At 40.7% G+C, this 21,311-nt stretch overlaps 1 protein-coding gene across 1 annotated transcript in view; it reads right to left on the bottom strand.

The window, feature by feature from the left end:
* Positions 1-4,344: 4,344 nt before the first annotated feature.
* LOC120220602 (microtubule-associated serine/threonine-protein kinase 4-like) overlaps positions 4,345-21,311 on the bottom strand; it is a 175,427-nt gene continuing 158,460 nt past the window's right edge. The window contains exon 3 of the mRNA XM_039217709.1: positions 4,345-4,562. Within this exon, the coding sequence (XP_039073640.1) occupies positions 4,345-4,562 (218 nt within the window). The remainder of the gene's footprint in view (positions 4,563-21,311) is intronic.

The following is a 21,311-nucleotide window of genomic DNA, read 5'->3' as shown; positions in this document are numbered from 1 at the left end:
AACTAGATACTTCAGGCTAGGAATTAATCTCCTCCTTGAGAAGGTAGTTAGCATTACCCTCAAGCTTGCCGATGGCATTTAAATCACTATAGGTCATGCATTTACTAAAATTCATACCTACCAAACCACAAGGCCTTCATTTATATCTTACTAACATATCAATACCTCTCAGGTTGAGAGTCTGGACTTTTCTGAAACGTTTATTGTTGTGTTGAACAGCAAATTCTGGTTTATCAAGTGCAATGCTTGTCATTTGGACAGAAATCACTTTGATTCCAGGTTTTCCAATTTTTCCACACTTGACGACACACATTGCTTCAACTTACTTCTTCCAGGAACCGACAAAACATTTAAATCAACGTGAGCACATCAGGACTACTTACAAGCATATCAATCACATTTCCTTGAATGTGGACGGTGACCCTCTCTTGACGAACTGGGTCACCCTGTTTTTTGAGTGGCGGGTGTGGAACTACATGGAATTTGGCTCATTACACGGACTTCAGGGCTAATGGCAAATGTAACACAGAGAACAGCAAAAACAAAGAGGTTTTTAGATGGATGATCTTATTAGGCTACCCATTCCAGCACACAGAACCACAACATCACTCTTGCCTTGCAACTAAAGCCATCTGTCACTTTGTAGGAGTAATTATTCATTCCATCAGCCCTATTTATTGAATGCCTCGTACACGCAAGGAGTTGTGCCAGGAGCAATGAGAGGTCCAGAGTCAGAGCAGACAGGAATTCTGCCCTCAAGGAGCCTGCAGTCTAGCAGAGGGTATTAGGCACCAACACAAAGAACTAAAACAAAGGTGCATGATGATAAACAAGAGTTTGAAGGAAGGGTGATTTACAGCTCGGAGACAGGGGCAAGGGGATTGAGGATAGCAGCCTGGAGAGAGGGTCCCAGTGAAGCATGTTGTACTGTTCAGTGCAACATGCGAAACATCACTTGTTTAGAAGGAAAAGGGAAAAAAGGAAAAAAAGAACATAAGTTCTAGTGAGTAGACATTTCCACCTCTGGAGCATCATTCTCTATCACTACAGAGATAGTAAGTTGTAATCAGGAAGATAATTTAGATGTAATCCAATCCAAGAAATATGAAACAGATTAACTTTAATAGTTCTGCAAAAGGTATCAAAAGCAGGAAAGGTCATTAACCTGGACTGAGTGACATAGGGAGAGAAATCAGCAATATAGCCAGAAACGTGGGCAGATCGCAGAACAAAGAGGAGATCAAGATGGTGCTCTGCCTGATAGCTCTCTCCAGCTGCTGCTACTCTTTTGAAGATGGAATGGGAGGGGGTCGCAAGGGGAGATGACTTGGTCATACAGCCTGCAAACAGTTTCCCTTAAACTACAATTGGGAAGCAATGAATCCTCTAAAGGAAAGATATGATGAGGGTTACATGTTAAACTTCCACTGTCCAGCAGTAAATGGTTAACCAGAGTCTGGCTTCAGTTATCAAGCTTGCCAACCAAAGGTTAGCAACAGAAGTAATAATACTGCTAACATTTGAGACTTGTTATGTGCCAGGTACTATTTTAAGTTTGCTCCCTATGGTATTTTAGCACTTTATCTAGTTTTGCTCTCAAGCAAACAGTAGAAAAACTTGCAGGGCGGATAAGCCAATAATTTAATGACTCTTTGCTAAGAATCTCAGCAGATTTTAGGGAGTATTCTTTTGTATTTTCTATTAATAGTTCCCTTTATCTTTTTATCTTATTCCCAAGCCTGAGGTCACCTGACATGTGTTTTAAGAATGAATGAATCAATTTCTGTTTCTGAGTATGTGACTACCAGAATTAGATAAGATATATTCCTTTCAACAGTGCTGTTTTAAACAGAATCATTTACTTGGCAATAAACATACAGGATTACCATCTAAGTGTCAAGAGTCATGTTGCAGTGACCGAAAAGCACTTCTGTTTAAAACAAAAAGTCACTGGGGTGACCAGGTGGCCCAGTCGGTTAAGCATTCAACTTTGGTTCAGGTCACGATTTTGTGGTTGGTGGATGTGAGCCCTGTGGATTTGAGTTAGGCTCTATGCTGACAGCTGGGAGCCTGGAGCCTGCTTAGGATTCTGTGTCTCCTTCTCTCTCTGCTCCTATTCTGCTTGCACTCTCTCTCTCAAAAAAAAAATCATAAAAAAGTTTTTTAAAGCACTAATTCTGAAAACTTTCCCTCTTTCCTTAAAAAAGTAAATGTTTTCAGTAAAATAAGCTTTTCATAAAATTCCCCAAGAAGAAAAAGTAGCACTGAACTTGAGGATGGAATGAAGGCAAACCCTAACGACCACTGTTGTAAACATACCTTTAAATATATGTCCCCAAATTTTCATGAGAGGAAAAAGATGAACTTTGATTTAAAGATCACAGTCAATTTTCAGTCATAAATTTTCCGAGAGAAACTTTTTTAGGGATAATAATTCACTATGTTCAGTATCTTTATTATTCTAGAAATAAAATCAGGGAATTCCAAAGTTGAATTCCAGAGACTGTTTAAATATCCCTTGTCATCTTGCAGATGCAGCTGAGTTGATAAAATCTGAGAAACTAAGTGATCTGTCCAAGTTTATACAGCTACATAATGGCAGTAGGAAGACTAGAATCTCAACCTAAATCAAATCCTCGATTACTGAATAATTCTCTGATATTCAACTTAATTTATTACTAATGCATAAGATTATAAGGCACCATAATGCACTGATATATTATTTGCATCATCATCGGTAAAATATGTTTAAAAACCTATTCCCATACCATACAACCCTACCATTAGAGCAAAAATAACTTGTATGGACTTCTAGGCTGTGTCAAAGGTTTAAGTAGAAAGTAATATTCCCAGGAGAAAAAAAACTTCTAGTACCCACTGTGATTGAAAATAAAGATGAGGGGTACCTGGACGGCTCAGTCTGTTAAGTATCCAACTTGGGCTCAGGTCATGATCTTACGGTTCTTGAGTTCAAGCCCTACATTGGGCTCTGAGCTGACAGCCCAGAGTCTGGAGCCTACTTTGGATCCTGTGTTTCCCTCTCTCTTTCTCTCTGTCCCTCCCCTGCTCATGCTCTGTCTCTCTCTCTCTCTCTCTCTCTCTCTCTCAAAAATAAGCAAACATTTAAAAAATGTTTTAAAAGAAAATAAAAATGAACACTGGAAAAAATGAAAAAAAAATGCAAGAGTCCAAACTACTAACATATATACAAATATGTATGCCATTAGCCAAGTTGTAAATGTAGAGTGCTGAGGTTGGCATAATCACCATTTTCAATTACTACACACACAAAAAATTGTCCAAGCAAGAATCACCAATGGATGAGAAATCTAGAGGAAATTTTTGAAGAAATATGTTCACAAGGCCTGAAATCTATCTCTCTCCAGAATGGTTATTGTTTACAAGAGAAAAAGTCTAACTACAGTAGAGAAAACAAATACCACCATGACTGGGGAGGAGGGAGGTGGAGGGAGATTAACATCACAATGAAGGACAGATGGACATCACAGACCTGCACAAGGCAAGCCCTGAAAGGAAACATCACCACCATATCCTATTCTGGCCTGGAATGCAAAATGTGCATTTCCCCAAGAGGAAACATCACACATATTAGACAAGTGTAATAGGAGAAACATTACATTTTTTTTAATTGAGAGGAGAACTATAGTCTTCAAAAACGTCTTTGTCAAAAAAGGCAAAGGAAAGCTGTGAAAAACTTCCAGACTGATAGAGACTAAATAGATATGATGATTAAATGCAATCTATGACTCTAGACTGAATCCTCTACTGGAGGAAGAATGCCATACAGGACATTAGTGTGCCAATGGATTAAATGGAAATACAGAATACAGCATACATAAAAGGCTTATGGCAGCCATAAATTTACCACTGTTTATAACTGTGATAACAAATGGCCACAATACATACAGTTTACTCCCAAAAAGAAAAGTTATGTGAGTATGTGTACATATATATGCATGTACACACATATGTATGTATCTACACCGACATATATACAAGGAGAGATAAAACGCAAATGATAACGCATATTTGGCAAGAGATTAATGGCTGAATCAAAGTGAGGATCCACCATGTTTTACTTATTTTTTCATCTTCTTGCAACTTTACAGTAAGCTTGGAATTATTTTCAAACAAAGTATTTAAGATACAAAGCTCAAAAACATTTTCATTTCTTTTGAAGGAAGAAAGGAGACAGCCAAGTAGAAACACTCCAGATTAGGTGGGAAGGCTGGAGACGAGACTTGTAAAAAATTAGCACACTCAAAGCAAAATTTCACATTGACAAATCTGTGCTTCACGTTGAATGTGGTTTTAAGTTCAAACTTAGTTAAACTCAGCAAACTTAAAATAGTCGCCAGGAAGGTGGAGAGATGAAATTACCCCGATGCTGTGCGGACAGAGGCAGAGGACACTCACCAGGTTGGCAGTGAGCGAGGGCGCCGACTGGCCCAAGGCCTGGCTGCGCATGCGCACGAGGTTGGACGTCTCCGCCGAGGTCGCCCAAGCCTGCCCTGCCACGGGGTTTGGAAGCAGGTACCTCCCTGTTGGGGTGAAACAGAAGACAGTGTAAGTGGCAGGCAAAACATCAGTACTGCTGTGGCAACGGCAGGTCCCATCTTGGCCATCCTTCTATACTGCTTCTGTCATATTCCTTATATTTATTAATAGCAACAAGAGGAATATTGTTTTAATTAAGTCAGGAGATCCAGTCACAAGTTGTGACCCTAATTTTCCACATAAACTCAAGTAAACCTCTTCCCCTCCAGTATGTGTACCTTTCAACCAGGACAGGATAAAGCACCTTGGTACTTCTGCCTAAATTCCATAGGAACTTGGCAAGGATACATATAAACCCATAAAGCATTCTCAGCACCACAGAAGGAAACGAGCACTTACAAACGGACTTTTTGAATAGCTAATATGAAAAACTGATCCCAAAATCAACAAGAAAAGAGTTGACAAAGTAGAGATCATGGTCAACAAAAGAAAGAGTTGAAATTCTGTCAAGGTGAAATGGGGCTGGTGCCTCTTTGTCAAAGCTTCCCTCTCTTAAGAACTGATGGTCATCCAACCATGTCCACAGGACACACATGGTACCTATCTGCATAAATCAGGACATCAATGTCAGTCTAGGTTCACTGAGCAATTTACATCAACCTTGAACTCTAATGTATCTGTACATCTTTAAAAGTCAAACAGTTGAACCAATTTACATTGCATTACTTCCTCACTACAAGAACCAGACTAGTTACCAATGCACAAGAAACAAGGCTTTTTTTTTTTTTTAAGTTTATTTACTTATTTTGAGAGAGACAGAGACAGCATGAGTGGGGGAAGGGCAGCTGGCAAGGGAGAGAGAGAATCCCAAGCAGGCCCTGCACTGCCAGCACAGAGCCTTATGTGGGGCTCAAACCTGTGAACCCATGACATCATGACCTGAGCCAAAACCAAGAGTTGGACGCTTAACCAACTCGGCCATGCAGATGTCCCAAGAAATAAGGCTTCTTGACTTCAGGAAGTTGGGATGGATGTGAATATTCACACAGTAATGGAGCTCAGTGAAAGTAGAACCCATGAGTGATTTTTAACTGTTTCACCCTAATACATGCACAGTGACTGGCCATAGTAGGTGCTCATTAAATATCCACCGAACGATGAAAGAACAAACAGGCACATCTTTCCCAAACAACAAATAGGCACAAAGAAAGGATGACAGGCAACATGGAGAAACTCACCCAAAGACTGGGGTGAGAAGGAGGGGTGCTCCAGCCACATACCTCTCAGAAACATGAAGGAATGCCATCATGTGTGGCTGATGACCCCGCAGCAGAGGCAATATTTGGATCTCCCCTGGCAGATACCAGAGCCTCACTCTCTTACCTAGGCATACACTCTACAAGCCTACCCCAGTGGTTAATAATTGTTGCAATCTATTAAGTGATTTGCTGGCAGTGTGCATGGTAACTACCAGCACTATCAAAGTGCAGAAGTGAGCTGCTGCTGGCATCACTGTCCATGCTAAGAGGTCTAATGCTTGAATTCAAGTGCTTTCAGAAATGTGTATCTTAAGGGCAAAGGAAACAATTAACTATTTTGACAAAGTTTCTCTTTTGCTCCATTGTATAGGGAAAGCGCACTCTAGAGAAAACGAGATCGACTTTTTAGATCCTAATCTTGCCTCAGTGACAACAGGGAAGGAAGTTAGTCAGTGTCTCCTGACCTTGGTTTTTCTGTCTCTAAAATGGAGAGAATGGAGTTGATTGTTGTTGAGGGGACTACAGAATTTCCTAACTAAAATGCTCAATAAATGTTAGCCACATAGCCCGAACAGTAGTGAAAATGTTAAGTACCATTTTTACTTGGGCTTGGTTACTTTTCACTCCTAAGTAGGTAATGTAAATATAAAGGAAAAAAAGTCACCTATAATCACACCAGGGAAAACCACTATCAACATTTCAATGATTTTCTGCCAGGCTGGCTTTCTCCAACCTGTATTTTCTTGCAAAAAGGGGATCATACTGATGTCTGTCACCTGCTCCCCTCAACTTCACATAACACATTATGAACTCTCGCAACCAAATAAATAGAGGAAATACCAATTAACTGAAGCATAAATTCTATCAATGAAAATTCAAATATAGTTACCCTCTGTCATTCTGATCACCACCTCAAAAACACTTAAGTACATTTTTAAGCAGGAATAGATCAGAAAACTGAAGTCCAGAATTTTTTTTTCTTGGCCTTATTTTAAAACATGAACTAAAAGCTGGACTAAGAGGGGCTTTGGGCAATCTGTCCCCTTTAGATCTAAAGGCAGGACATTAATAAAGAAGGATAAGAAAACCAAAGACTACATTTAAGAACATTAAGATCAGTATTACAGGAAAAAATGACCTAAGATAGAAATATTTTTATTTGAAGGACATCATTTGTTAAAAATATACCAACCTCCAGTAATCAGAATCCATAGATTATTTTCTTTTCCTCCCTTCTATTTCTTTTCCTATATTTTGTTTTATATTTTCTTTGTTCATACTTCAGAAAGAATCCTGGTAGGAGGCATATAATCTATGTAACGCCAAGATTTACATGATATAGAAAATATACTTTCGCCTCACCATAGCTCTGCCCATACGCTTCTTTAAGAAAAACAAAAAACAAAACAAACAACTAAGGGTAGATATGAAAATAGCTGAAGAACTTAATTAGCAATGGAAAAACTTACAATGCAAACATTTCAGTTCACTGAATAATTTTATAAATCAGTCCTTTCTCTTCTCTTAGGAAGTAATTATTAGACTATCTCTGTATAACCCTCAAGAAGAAAAACATATAATTTATTTCTATATCCTCAGTACCAGGCACAGTGCCTGGCACTTAGTAAGTGCTCAGTAAATGTTTGTTGCCTGAAACGCAGCTAAACTACACTATTTGACCAATGCTTGATCAAATGTAAACAAAAAGAATAAAACTAAACAGATCATTTTTCTTAATTTCATTTGGAGCAGACCCCAAAAGCTAAAAATCCACTGAGAACTTACTGTATGCCAGGCACTTCCAATATCTTAACAATCCTGTGGTGTACTAGGGAATATTATCTCCACTCTAACACCCAGAGAGCTCTTAAGTGGGTAAGTTAATATATGTGTCATGTATACACATATATGATATATATGTGTGTGTGTGTGTGTGTGTGTATATATATATATATCATATATGTCTATATAAACCTCCTAGAGAGAAAGAGAGAACATTTCTGAAAAGATGAGAAATGGTAGCAGATTGGATTAAATGAGATAATGCATTGAATGCACTCAAGCTGGGACATCGGAAATAGTCAATATACTACTATCACTACTCAGATTAGAATTTGTTAACTCCAGCAACATTATCTACCATCACCCTAGCAACAAAACAAGGCAAATGTGTTCTCAGACCACAAAAAAAAGAAAAATATTTAATAAAATTAAAATAAAGAATAGTATTTCTTTGTGGAAAGGATAAACAGCCAATTTGGAATTGAAGTTATCTCTGGCAGGGAAAATGGGGAGTGGGCCCAGGGAGGAGTATGCTTTAATATTTTATGGTTTTAAAAATCATACGCAGGTGATAATGGGGTCATGAGTTGAACTTAAGAGTTTAAAGAATTAAGTTTTCACCTGTGGCTTTAATATTTTAATATTAAATTTTGTTAATACAGCTGAAGAATGTGGCAAATAGTAAGTTTAGCTAACAATGGCTGGCGAGTATGTGCGTTGTAATGAATTATCCTCTATTAATTTCTGAATATGATATTATATAATGTTGCTTTTAATGATTCCTATCAAAACATGTGCTCCATAATCTAATACGGCCAACTACCAGAGTTACATCCCTTCCCCTGCTGAGGCCACGTCAGGAAGGATCTGCTGATGCAGGAAATCTCTGATGAGTCTGGGTGGGGAAGTAAAGAGCCAAAAGGAACCCAGAGGACACTTACAGGGTGCCAGTATGAAAGTGATGGCAGCTGTGATGGGGAAAGTCTCCCTTTGTGTCACTGGGTGAAGGGAACGGAAGCAGGGAAAGTTCTCGAATAAATCCTCAGTGGAGGAAATTCACACACCAGGATCCTTGCTCGGTGAGTCCAGGCAGGCTTCAGGTGGGAGGGGCACAGGCAAGCAGAATGGCCTCCCTTACCTCTGCATACTCCAAAGCACACTTTGAACATTTCAATTTCATTAAATCTCAAAGGACACTTGAAAGCTAGCAGAGACAACTGCTATTGGGACCCCCTGTACCCTCCCCTCCTCCGAAGTCACTCTGTCTACCAATACTACGTACATTTTTTAGGCTACCAGACCATGCGTCAGTCTCATCTAGGTTACAACGCCAGACGTGGACCTTGTCAAAGAAAAACAAGGTGTGATGCTCAAGTGGGAAGGACAGATTTTAATAGGTAATAACTACTCAACAGGAAAAAAGAGTCCAGTGTGAACTGAACTCACCTTTGATTTGTACACAATTAACTGAGTGTTTGCTGAGGAGAATGAAGGAGTAGGGCAGGGAGCCAGCAGGGGCTCAGTCGAGTCAGGGAAGTGAAAAATTACAAAGGGTTAGTCAGTGTAACTGCCATCAGGCCAACTCTGTCTGCCAGCTGGCAAATACTGAAAATTCAGATTCTTATCCTCCCACACAGGCTGACAGACAGAGACCCTACCCGTTAGCCCAAACAAACAAAAATTCTGAGAGCCTTGAGTTTTCCTGGGAAAGGCACTTTAAGAGGACTAGGGTCATCCTACAGATATCACCTTGAACTTGAACCTGTGCTGTGTGTTCATGTCTATTGGTGTAAGGCTGGAGCCTGGTTGAGAAGGAGGGCTCAGAGGAGCCTGGCTAGACTTTGGTAAAGGAGAGACTGACAGGCCTCAATCTTTTTATTACATCAACAGACCCAAATCCAAAGAAGACATTTTGATGTTCAGTAGCTCTTCCATTTTTGAATTCAGTTTGAACTAAGTTTTTCAACTTGGTCCATGTATTAATCTCATACAATCTTCAAACCCAACAGGACAGAAAACAATAAATGTTGCCAAAGAATCGTAAAAATTACCCTAGTTTTGGTTGACTCTACGGTCAGATTGCTGAGTGCCAACTCTTACCCACCCAAAAGTGATGCCATCACTTAATCATGAACTCCTCCAAGCCTCAGTTTCCTCAGCTATAAAATAAGGATAAACTTAAGGGGTGATGCTAAAATCTAAAAAGAAAAAACATTATACAATGACCATTCATTAATATCAACCTAAAAATTAAGAAACACAAAAAGCTACCCAAGACACAAGAGATTATAAGGTGAACAAGAAATAAACTTGTGTTAAGCCACTGGAAAAAAATAATTAAATTAGGAAACACACACATACGTAATCAAATATTTATAATCCTGTCACTGGTTAAATTTTAGATGTCATTATTCTTGCATGAGTCCTATCCTCAGGAATCACATGAATGTTATAAACTGAATGGTCTGTTAGCACAGCACATGGGAGGTTTTTATTCCTGCCTAGACCCCCATTAGCGTTAATAGGGAAAAGAGGACAACAGATGGATTTAAGACAGTCATTAGAAGGCATGAACATCGTGCCATTCTTGGTAGTGACTACATCAAACTTTATATAAATTCGCTTTCTGATGACTACCAAGAGCCTCTAAAAAGTATGTTGCTATTGTATTCATGCATCATTTGCTGCCTACAATGTAAGAAAATTAGCATCTGTCAATGGCATTATTCAGCTGCACAGGGTGGAAATTAATGGATAATACCATTCCTAATTTCTTGTATGAGAGGTGAGCTTGCCTACCAATCTGGCCGCTTTACTTTAATACCAAATCGAGCTTGCTTGTTACAACTCGAACTGTGGTCAGTCCTGTGCTCTTTGGAAACACATTTTTTAAATGCTGATATGTTTATTCTAACTTTTATTACATATAGTCTACTGACATAACTAGACATTTAGAGGCAACAAACAGAGGTCCATATTAAATCTGAGATCGTTGGCCAGAACAATGTAAGAACTTGTCAGACTTCACCCACAGAGGTATGAGCTACTTGAATGAGTGCTTTATACTGGTTACTGTTATTGTTCTGGTCCTGGGTTCTCTACTTAACACAGTGGTAGATGTGCAGCCTTTTGAGATTATGTATTAAAATAAGTAGACTACTAAGTCTACACCCAGACCATACCTTGGTTCTGTCTAGGCTACCTATGGTCTCTTTACTGGAGAGTGTTTTCCTTTGTTTCCATCCCAAATCCCAAGAAACAGGAAGACTTCCATAAATGCACACGTTCAAACATGAAATACACGCTTTCAAAGCACCCCAAAGCTTCAAGTATCCCTCTGAAGTAGGAAAATACCAGGTCAGCAATAATTTTAGCAGAATGACTATATAAAGAATTAAATATAGCCTCTGGAGAACTACTTTGTCATCAGGGAATAATGGTACCTGACTAGATTTAAAAGCTTCCAGTAAAAAAGTTCCTTATCACCTGAAGTGCAACATAGATTTAGCCGTCAGTCCACAGTCTTACATTCTGGGCTATTTCTCTTGGACTACAAACAAGCCATCAAAGGGAAAATAAGAGCTAGTAAGTACTAACAAAGCAGTCTTTAGATATGGCTTCGGGCGCTCAGTTATACATAAAACTCTGAAAAAGTTTGTTTATCCCTCTAAGGCACCAACAAGAAACAAAAGGAAGCTGGGGCAGCAGCTGTGTGGCTCTCAAGGGTTTGGTGAGGTGGGGGAGCCACGAGAGGGAGGGAAAGAGAATGGGGGTGGTGATCCAGGGGTAAAGGAGCTGGGCACAGAAAGAACAATGGTAGGGGTAGGAGACCACTATGCTTGTACAAGGAGCAGGCATAGAGGGCCACACACTCATCCCTCTCATACTTATCTTTCTGTGTGGTCTCCCAGCCTACTGCTGACCTGAGCATCTCCTGAGGCTCTCAAAGTAGCTCGCTGAAAGGTCACGTTCACCACTGACATGGGAGGAGGGACGTCCCAACATCTTACCCTCCCCAAGTCCTACTAAAGCCTCCCTTGCTTGACTCCACCTCGGGGTATACACAGAAAAGAAGTAAAAGCAGGCACTTGAACAGATATGTGTACACCAAGTTTCACGGCAGCCAAAAGGTGGAAACAACCCAAACATCCACTGAAAGATGAAGACGTAAACAGAGTGTTGTACTATATACATACAATGGAGGAAGATTCGGATTCTTTTTTTTTTTTTTTTAAAAGAAGGAATGTTTTGACACATGCTGCACATGGATGAACCTTGACAACATATTAAATGAAGTCAGTCAGACACAGAAGGGCAAATATTGTATGATTCCACTTATATGAGGTTCCTGGGATGGTCAATTTCACTGAGACAGAAAGTGTAACTGTGGATACTGGGAGCTGCAAAGAGAGGTAATGCAGACCAACTGTTTAACGGGTACAGAATTTCAGTTTGGGAAGATGACAGAGTTCTCAAGATGAATGGGAGTGACAGTTGCACAACATTGTTATTGTACTTAATACTGCTGGACCCTTAAAAAATGGTTAAAAAGGTAAATTTTATTATGTATATTTTAAATTTTCACAAACATGTGCATGTGTGCACGCACGCACACACAGACACACACAGACACACAATCACCCTCACTTACTTGGCTGAAACCATTCACCTTCCCAATAGAAAATAAGGCCTTTTTTGCTGTTCAGGAGGTACCCACATTAAACTATATCAGCACCTGCTCTTGCAAATTACACTTAGATTACTTAGGCCCTTGGATTCATCTGCAAGTCAGAGGAAATGAGTTTTTCCCAGAGCACTCCCAACTTGAGAAATGGAGAAAGGTCAAAGGTCAGGAAAAGGCACTGGCCAAATCCAGAGAAGATGCATGAGTCAGCAGCCACTGTCCCCAAGTGTACTCCATCATCATCAAGATGTTCTTTTTCTCTGCTCCACTGCTCACTCCTAAACATTGGTTCCCTCATCACAGCGACTGTCGTACTCCCAGGCAATTATAGCTCCCCTTTATTCATCTTCAGCACTGTGACTACAACACAGAGACATGGTTCCTTCCATCTTCCCCCTCACATGGGTGACTGACTTCCAATTTCTTGTCCCCACCGCCAAAGAGTAACTATACCTAGACAGCACCGACAAGGCTGCTAAATCATTCTTCTTAATGGCACAAATAAATATAATTTGAGAAACCAACAGACCTGTGACCAGAGAGTGAAGTTCACTGACTCCTATACTGAGCTACTATTCTAGCCTTAAAACAAACCATAAAAAGTGTTGTTCATTCACACAAGAAAAGTCCAAAGCATAGCCTTGACCCTAAGTCCTTAAAGACATCACTACCTACTATACAGGGATCTTCAATTGACAAGGCAACTGAATGCTGAATAGAGAGAACACGTATGCCTTCTGAGTGGCTGGTTGTCAAAGCACGGGATGCCAAGAGAACATCAAAGTCTGAACCTAAGTGACAGCACAATGCAGCTATCACTAAGCCTTGGTTTTGCTCCAAGACTCGAATCCAATGCAGATGCCCAATTTTGCTGCATAATATTTTCTCCAGCATTCTATATTTAACAAATGGCAGGGCTACATTACTAACCACAAGGGTCTGGTGACAAAGTTAAGGGGACACTTTGAAAGGAGGCCTGCCAAGCAGAGCAAGTAGCAGAAAGTAACAGTTTACCAAGCCCAGACTGGGTACATGATACATGTTACAGGGAGTCACAGAAGGCCACTGGGACGACATGAGGACTAAGGGACTGTGGAAAATAATACAACACCCATGTCGGCACTACAGAAATGAAAGCCTCTGACCAACCATCTCTAGCTGCCACTGCCAGTATCAACTCCAGCTGCAGTTTTAAATCCAAAGTAACTTTAGTTGTAAGTAATACTATAACAGGATTCAAAGGTGCTCTTTTCACCCTCAATCACAGACAGCTACCATGTTACCCTTGTCATTTTATAAAACAGTTGTTAGTGTTTATTTTTGAGAGAGAGAGAGAGTTGGGGAGGGGCAGAAAGAGAAGGAGACACAGAATCCCAAGCAGGCTCCAGGCTCTGAGCTGTCAGCACAGAGCCTGACACGGGGCTCAAACTCAGGAACCATGAAATCATGACCTGAGCTGAAGTCAAATGTTCAATCGACTGAACCACCTAGGTGCCCCTATCCTTGTCACTTTATGATAGAAGGGGGCAAATGCCCACACACAACACATTTTTAAATTTTTTTAAATATACATTCATTTTTGAGATAGAGCATGAGCGGGGGAGAGACAGAGAGAGAAAGAGAGAGAGAGAGAGAGAGAGAGAGAGAGAGACAGAATCTGAAGCAGGCTCCAGGCTCTGAGTTGTCAGCACAGAGCTCAACACAGGGCTTGAACCCACTTACCACAAGATCATGACCTGAGATGAAGTTGGACACCCAACTGACTTAGCCACCCAGGTGCCCCCACAGTATATTTTTAAATGGAATAATATGAATCCATACTTACAGAGAAATGTATTTGGCCTTTTTCCTTCCTTTTGTTTACCCTTAAGTTGCTCATAAAGAAGACATATTTTTTCTCATTCACCAAGATCACCACTTGCAAACTCTAATAAGGGAAGATACTAGGAACAAATGAACTAATACATGAACTAGACCTTGGAAAAGCTGCACTGTTCCTCTTATTACAAGTACTCACATCGCTGCTGTGCAGTGTAGCAATGCTCAGCAAAGTCTCCTGTTCTGCAGTGAGGCCCAGTCCTGGCCAGCAAATTCCCACTGCACCTAGACCACCAAGATGTCTCCATTCAGACGATGATTATCTGGATTCTAAATTCTTATCAACCAGGGTGCCTGGGTGGCTCAGTCGGTTATGCATCCAACTCTTGATTTCAGTTCAGGTCATGAACTCACGGTTCATAGGTTCAAACCCCTCTTCGGGCTCTGTGCTGACTGCATCCTCTCTCTCCGCTGCTCCCCTGCTTGCACTCTCTCTCCCCCAAAATAAATAAATAAACATAAAAAAATAAAATACATACATAATGGTTTTGCCCTAAGCGCTAGCTGTATAGACCAAAGGCTAATAGGACAACTTAAAATTGATTTTTAACCAAGTATTATATAGAGCCTACTCTAATGGTAACGTGGTCACGAGAATCTGATGCCTAGTGGTGTTGCCTGGAATGGCTGTCTGCATGGGGGCACCCAAGAGATGGGTGGTGGCTGTGTCTAGGCAACGCTGTGCATAGGTCAGAGTTAACATCTGCAATCTGGCCTCCCTCCATCCGCGTATTGAAATATAATTCAGCAGAATGAATTGCTAGACATGCCTAAACCCTTTGGGAAATGACAGATATTGATGAATGCTGTTGGGAAGATATATGGAAGGAAACGGCAAATAAATAGAACCATTTTTTCTCAGAGTCAGTTTGCGGATATGTGGAGCAGCTGTTAAACTACTTGTCAAGCTCCCCCTTCTCCCTTCCTCTTCCCCATCTGCCTCCACATCTATCCACAACCTCCCAAGAGGACCAGAATCGTGTGTGCTTCAAAATACCAACCAAAGGAGTAGAGTCATCTCCCCCTTCCCTGTCATCCTCTGACTTCCAAACCCAGTTTGTCCAATTCTTTCCAAACTTTCTTTCCACCCAAACATGTTTGCTGCCCCCTCTGGACCCTGGAAATACATTCCATGTTTAAACTCACAAAACTGTTGACTTCAAGTCCATTACCATTTCGCTCCAGCCACAAGGTTCAAATCCCAAATTCAAAGTCTGACTATTACCATGTAGCAGCTGCGTGCCTTGGTCAGACTTAATCTCCTAGCCCCCAGTTCCCAGTGCATGTTCTGTAAAACAGAGATGCGTGAGCCATCTCAGCACGTGGCTGTGAGGACAAATTGAGCATCTGAACAGAGATCCTCTCGTAGCATCTGGCAAAGGCAAGTCTTGGGATAAACAATGACTTATCCCCTCTTCCTTCCAGGACCAAACACCTCTTGCTGCCAAGGGCACTCCTCCTTGGCATCTTCCCTAGACTGGATCAAATTCTCTCCAGCACAGGGCACTTTGGGGATAACTGTTTCATTAAGTAAACTCAGGGGCATAGAGCAGGTAACCAGTCAGACAAGGTTTGCATCCTGGTTTCACCATTTATTCGCTAGAGAACCCTGGATATATCCCTTTTCATCTCTGGCCTCTAGTTTCATACCTCCAGGGCTGATGTCAATAAGTGACACACATCAAGTGCCCAGCACAGTGTGGAACACACGATTTGTGTTTAGTGGCATTTTAGGTCCCCTGCCAGGATGCTTGATCCATCCATCACAGGCAGTGAATCCATACTCCAGGGCACTAATGGCCTTCCCTTTCCCCATCGTATAACCTACTCCTATGTGGATGCATGTGCAGAGAGTCCCATTTACTTCTATGCACAGCATGCTCTTCTCCACTGTAAACTCTGTCAACTGGGATACACTTCATCTGTGCTTGCAGCTATACATCATTATATCACACCCAACACACAGAACCTACTGAGCTTGTACATGATTACGTACTTATATCTGGGCGTACTAACTCTCCATTTTGTCTCTCATTTCTATTTTGACCAGGGTTCCGATTTTGCCATTACTGTTTGGTTCCACATTGCCTACAAAAATATTCACATTCAGGGGTGTCTCAGTCAGTTAAGCAAATGACTCCTGATTTCGGCTCCAGTCATGATCTCAGGGTTCATGAGATCGAGCCCCGCACTGGGCTCTGAGCTGACAGTGTAGGGCCTTCTTGGGATTCTCTCTTTCTCTCTCTCTCTCCCCCTCTTCTGCTAACATGCACACACTCACTCTTTGTTTCTCTCTCTCTCTCATTTGCTTTGTAACAATAATGGCCAAGACTCAGCAACCTTAAATGTCACTCTTCTTAGCTCTGACTTTCACTTCTAAAACGCATCTCCAAAAAAGTCCAACACCTCTACAAAATACTGTTTATTTTCAAAGTCTAGCCTCAAAACACTAGATAACAATTTGTACTTAGCATCTTGCTTTGTGGAGAAATTATGAATCGTATTCAATAACATTCTTTTGCACACTAAGATGCTCTGATTGACATGTCACTAGCAGCCCTGGATGCTAGACATTTCCAACAACTGCCCTGCATCTGAACATTTATAACAAAGGGCAAGGAGGAGCTAGCCATCAGGAACTTTACAAGGGAAACCAAAAGAACAAAGGTAGCCACAAGGGGACAAAACAAACTCCATTATCGCAATCCAAGCAGAAATTTCCAGACAAGTACAAATTTCCTAACAAGTTTTGTTTACCCAAGGAAACTTCTATATACAATTGAATTCTCATAACAATGTATTTCCACATATATTTATTTGGAACAGTTTCTAGTTCCAAGCTCACTTTTACTCCAAATAGATTTCAAATTCTTCCTCCCCAATAGCAATGTCTATGCATGCTTCCTGAAGAATCTAGTATTATGTCTCCAGTTTGTTGACACGGATTAATGAATAAGCAAAAAAAAGAAAAAAAGCTAGAACACAACTACAAAAGGTTTCTTCAAAAATATTGTATCGTAGATCTCCCCATGGAGAGTCTCCCCAAATGGTAGTCTGCTTAAGACCCCATCTCCAGGGAGAGAGACCTCCATCAGGGACTCTATTGCCTTCACTCCTTCCTCTCTTAGTAGGGAAATGAATGTCCATCCTACCTGGTTTAAAAGAAACAGAATCTAAGAACTTATATTTATCCAAGCTGCAACCCTATGCCCTGAATTAAGAAATCACTAAGTGCTTTCCAAAACATAACAAAATAGTGCCCTTGTTTTTAAGAAGAGACAAATTAAAGCCCAGATTAGCATCATTATTGTCTCAACACTGCTTAAAATTAACGAGAGGTATAGAGTTGGAATTCAGCCCTTCCATTTCTGGTCTATTATTTAGTCACTGAGTTCTTCTGAAAGCTTAGATGACATTAAGCAGCCTTGAACTCCAGGGCCAGGTCCTCGTGTTTTAAAATAACAGTATCAGTAGACTAGCTGGCATTCCTTTTTAGAGAATTTAGCCATGATTATGGGGGAAATCAGTGTCCTTCATGCTGAAGTGGGGGAAGGTAGCCATTTGGTTGTTCCCTCCAAACGGCCATCTTTCAAGATTGAGTGTCTGAATGAAAAGATGCTCAATGTCACTCATCATCAGGGAAATACAAATCAAAGCCCCCTGAGACACCATCTCACATCAGTTAAGGTGGCTAAAATGAGCAAATCAGCAAACTACAGATGCTGGTGAGGATGTGGAGAAACAGGAACCCTCTTGCACTGTTGGTGGCAAAGGAAACTAGTCCAGCCCCTCTGGAAAACAGTGTGGAGGTTCCCCCAAAAATTAAAAATAGAGCTACCCTACAACTCAGCAAGAGCACTGCTAGGAATTTACCCAAGGGATACAGGAGTGCTGATACATACAGGCACAGGTACCCCAATGTTGATAGCAGTACTTTCAACAATAGCGAAATTATGAAAAGGGCCTAAATGTCCATTGACAGATGAACGGATCAAGAAGATGTGGTTTATATATACAATGGAATACTACTTGGCAATGAGAAAGAATGCAATCAAGCCATTTGCAACACGTGGATGAAACTGGAAGGTATTATGCTGAGTGAAATAAGTCAGTCAGAGAAAGCCAGATATCCTGTTTTCACTCATATGTGGATCTTGATAAACTTAACAGAAGACCATGGGGAAAGGGGAAAGGGGGAATAAAACAGAGAGGGAGGGAGGCAAACCACAAGAGACTCTTAAATACAGAGAACAAACTGAAGGCGGACAGAGGGGTGGGGGAGAGGGAAAGTGGGGGATGGGTATTGAGGAGGGCACTTGTTGGGATGAACACTGGGTGTTGTATGTAAGCCAATTTGACAATAAATTATATTTTAAAAATAAATAAATATATAAAGGAAAAAAAAAAGTGAGTGTCTGCTCATTTTCTTCTAGTAGTCCCATTAAATGCATTTAACCTCCCATTATTGGAATCTACAGAGAGGATCATAACTGTTGAAAGAATGGCAATGAGGTAATTGCATAGCGACTTGCATACATCAAAGAGGATATCACATACCAGGTCTGTTTGGGGGTGTCCACAGAGACAGTCCTATCTCTGAGGTGACTAAGCAGCCAGAGGATCAAAGAACACATTATAAAAGGATACTGTACTGACATCCATGTGTAAGGCCTCTAACCCCCTGCCTATTATACCATGCATGTACCTAAAAGACAGTATGGCTGAGAAGGCCTAGGCACAAAACCATTCCAGTATTTACTGACAGATGTTGCAAAAATAGAAGATGACTAAATCCATTCCCAAATTTCAGACTGGACATACATATAATAAAAATGGTATTAGCTATCTATGTGACATTATTAATTGGGGGTCATGCATTTTGTCTGGCTATCCTATTTACTGAGCACTTAATATTTGCAAGGCAGGAAACTTTGCTTTACAGAAACAAGAAAAAGGTCCTCAGGAATTTATAAATTAGTAAAAGGGATGATAGGTACACAAATAATAGAAAATTTAAAGTGATCCATCCTGTAAGAAGAAAGTAATAGAAGATGAAAGAAGAGAGTTACAGTAGGGCTGTTGAAGAATCAGCAAGTGATATGAAGGTGTCTGGAATGGAATCTGAATGTAGTAAAGGATCGTGAGTTTCACTTCGCTGTCTTATACACATAAGTAGGCATCTCACTGCTATGAGTCTGTGTGTGTATTATTTCCCCCCTAATTTTTTAAATTATTTATATACACCACTGCAGCCACAATCTAGTGTAATGGAGCAAAAAAAGAACAACAAAATGCTTTTGCACTGAGATTGCTGGCAACCAAGGCAAACACAGTGGGTGACCCAGCTCTCATTGCTTAACTAAAGAAAGAATTCAAATTTATCAGACCAATTTAACCCCTCTTTCCTTGTTCTGAGCCCAGCAAAATTTGTTTGAGGTTTAAAAAAAGGGCCCTTACGTACATAATTGTTCCTGTCCTGTAGAGTGATGTAAGCCAAAACTACAGGCGCATCCTACAATATGAGACACTAAATAAAAATCAAGGGCACACAGCCATGCATGCATGCATACATATAAACACCATATATCCATGTATGTTACTTAACATACATACATGCCTTTCTTTCACAGGGACTTGGAAGCTGGTAACTCAGCTACCTTTTGCAAAATCCTCCAAACCTAATTTGGTACAGGGTTAATCATGTAGGGTAGTAATGATTCCAACCTCTGGTCTTATTCAGAAAGTGAGAAACAAACATTTAAATAATACTGTACTTTCTTTTCAAAAGTCTCACTCCCAGCAGTGAGCCAGTCAGCAACGGGTTAAAAGCAAGGATGGGGCTTACCCTGAAGCTCTCCCTTCTGGCCCTGGTGTGATGCAGGGCACCTGACACAGTACTGTCAAAGAATAGAGAAATGATCTGGCTCCGCAGACACCAGAAAATAAATGTAGCCCTGACAAGAGGCTTTGATTAGGTACTTGAATGACAATGGAACATGACAATGACAAATGCAGGCTACCACCATCGGAGTCATTAATATATCAGAAACACTAATTTTTATAAATCTTTAAACTTCTCGGTTGGTGGCATTTGCATTCCTTTGCTTATACTCTTTTTACTATGGAGTTGACATACAGTCAGCTTCATTTTCCATTTCCACCCAGGAAGTTAAAAACAGGTCTACATTCTTGATCTTTGATTAGCTACCAAAAATGAGCTTTAAACAAGAGATGGATGGCCTGGAGTGCTCCGTTTCAGAGGCAGGTGACAGGACATCACTGGAATGCTCCAGGCAGGACATTGGGCTCCCCCGCTCAACAGTGGACAAAGTATTTATGTGTGAAGAGAGAAAATGAAGGGAAAAAGGTCTCTGCAAAGACTTGCCGTGTCTCATCCTGGGAGCTAAAATTATGCATCCCCCAAATGCTACTGCCTCACACCCCACAACCACGCCTGTGTTATCCAGAGGATTTGGCCACATGAGCAATTAGCACCTCACATGCACCTGTGTGCAGCTGCAGAGCAGTTTCACTGCACATGTTAAGACAATGGCACCAGAAGAGCCAGTCACCCAAATCCAACTGCATACATGTACTCCAGGCTGGTATAAAATGGCAGCACCCACCATCTCCCTTGCACTCGCCAACCTCATCTCCCCCTCCCTACACATTCCAAGAGTGCTGTGTGTGGGATTTAACAGGCCATACTGATTTTCTATTATTTAAATTTATATTTCACGTTCTTAACTACAATATTGTCAATTCAACTTCTGCGGTTTCCTCACATATACCGAAAGTGTCACAGGGAAGTGAAACCAATTCATCTTTTATAGATGATACGTACACGGGACTAAGAAGGTAAGCGTGGAATCTGCACGCTTTTCAGAACCTGAAAGTCCACGACGCATAAAGAGTAGGAAAACCATGTCCAGTCATGCTAGGCCTCGGTCGACCCTATCAGAGGGAAACAAATTTTCGGGGATGCATGAAAATATAAAATCAGCAGAGAGAAAACAAAAAAGAATATGAGAATCCCACTTCAAAAAGTCAACCCCCTGATAAAAATGCCAAACCAAACCAAACCAAACAACTCCAACTGAAATCAACTTTCTCTTCTAAAGTGAGTTTTAAGAACAAACAACTTAAATTTTTCAAGCACCTAGGTAGCTCAGTTGGTTGACAGTCTTATT

This window comes from Hyaena hyaena, unplaced genomic scaffold, assembly GCF_003009895.1.
Source record: "Hyaena hyaena isolate Hyena2069 unplaced genomic scaffold, ASM300989v1 scaffold_710, whole genome shotgun sequence".
Classification (NCBI taxonomy): Eukaryota; Metazoa; Chordata; class Mammalia; order Carnivora; family Hyaenidae; genus Hyaena; species Hyaena hyaena.
The sequence above is the reverse complement of the archived record's forward strand: the minus strand, read 5'-3'. Positions and strand labels throughout refer to the sequence as shown.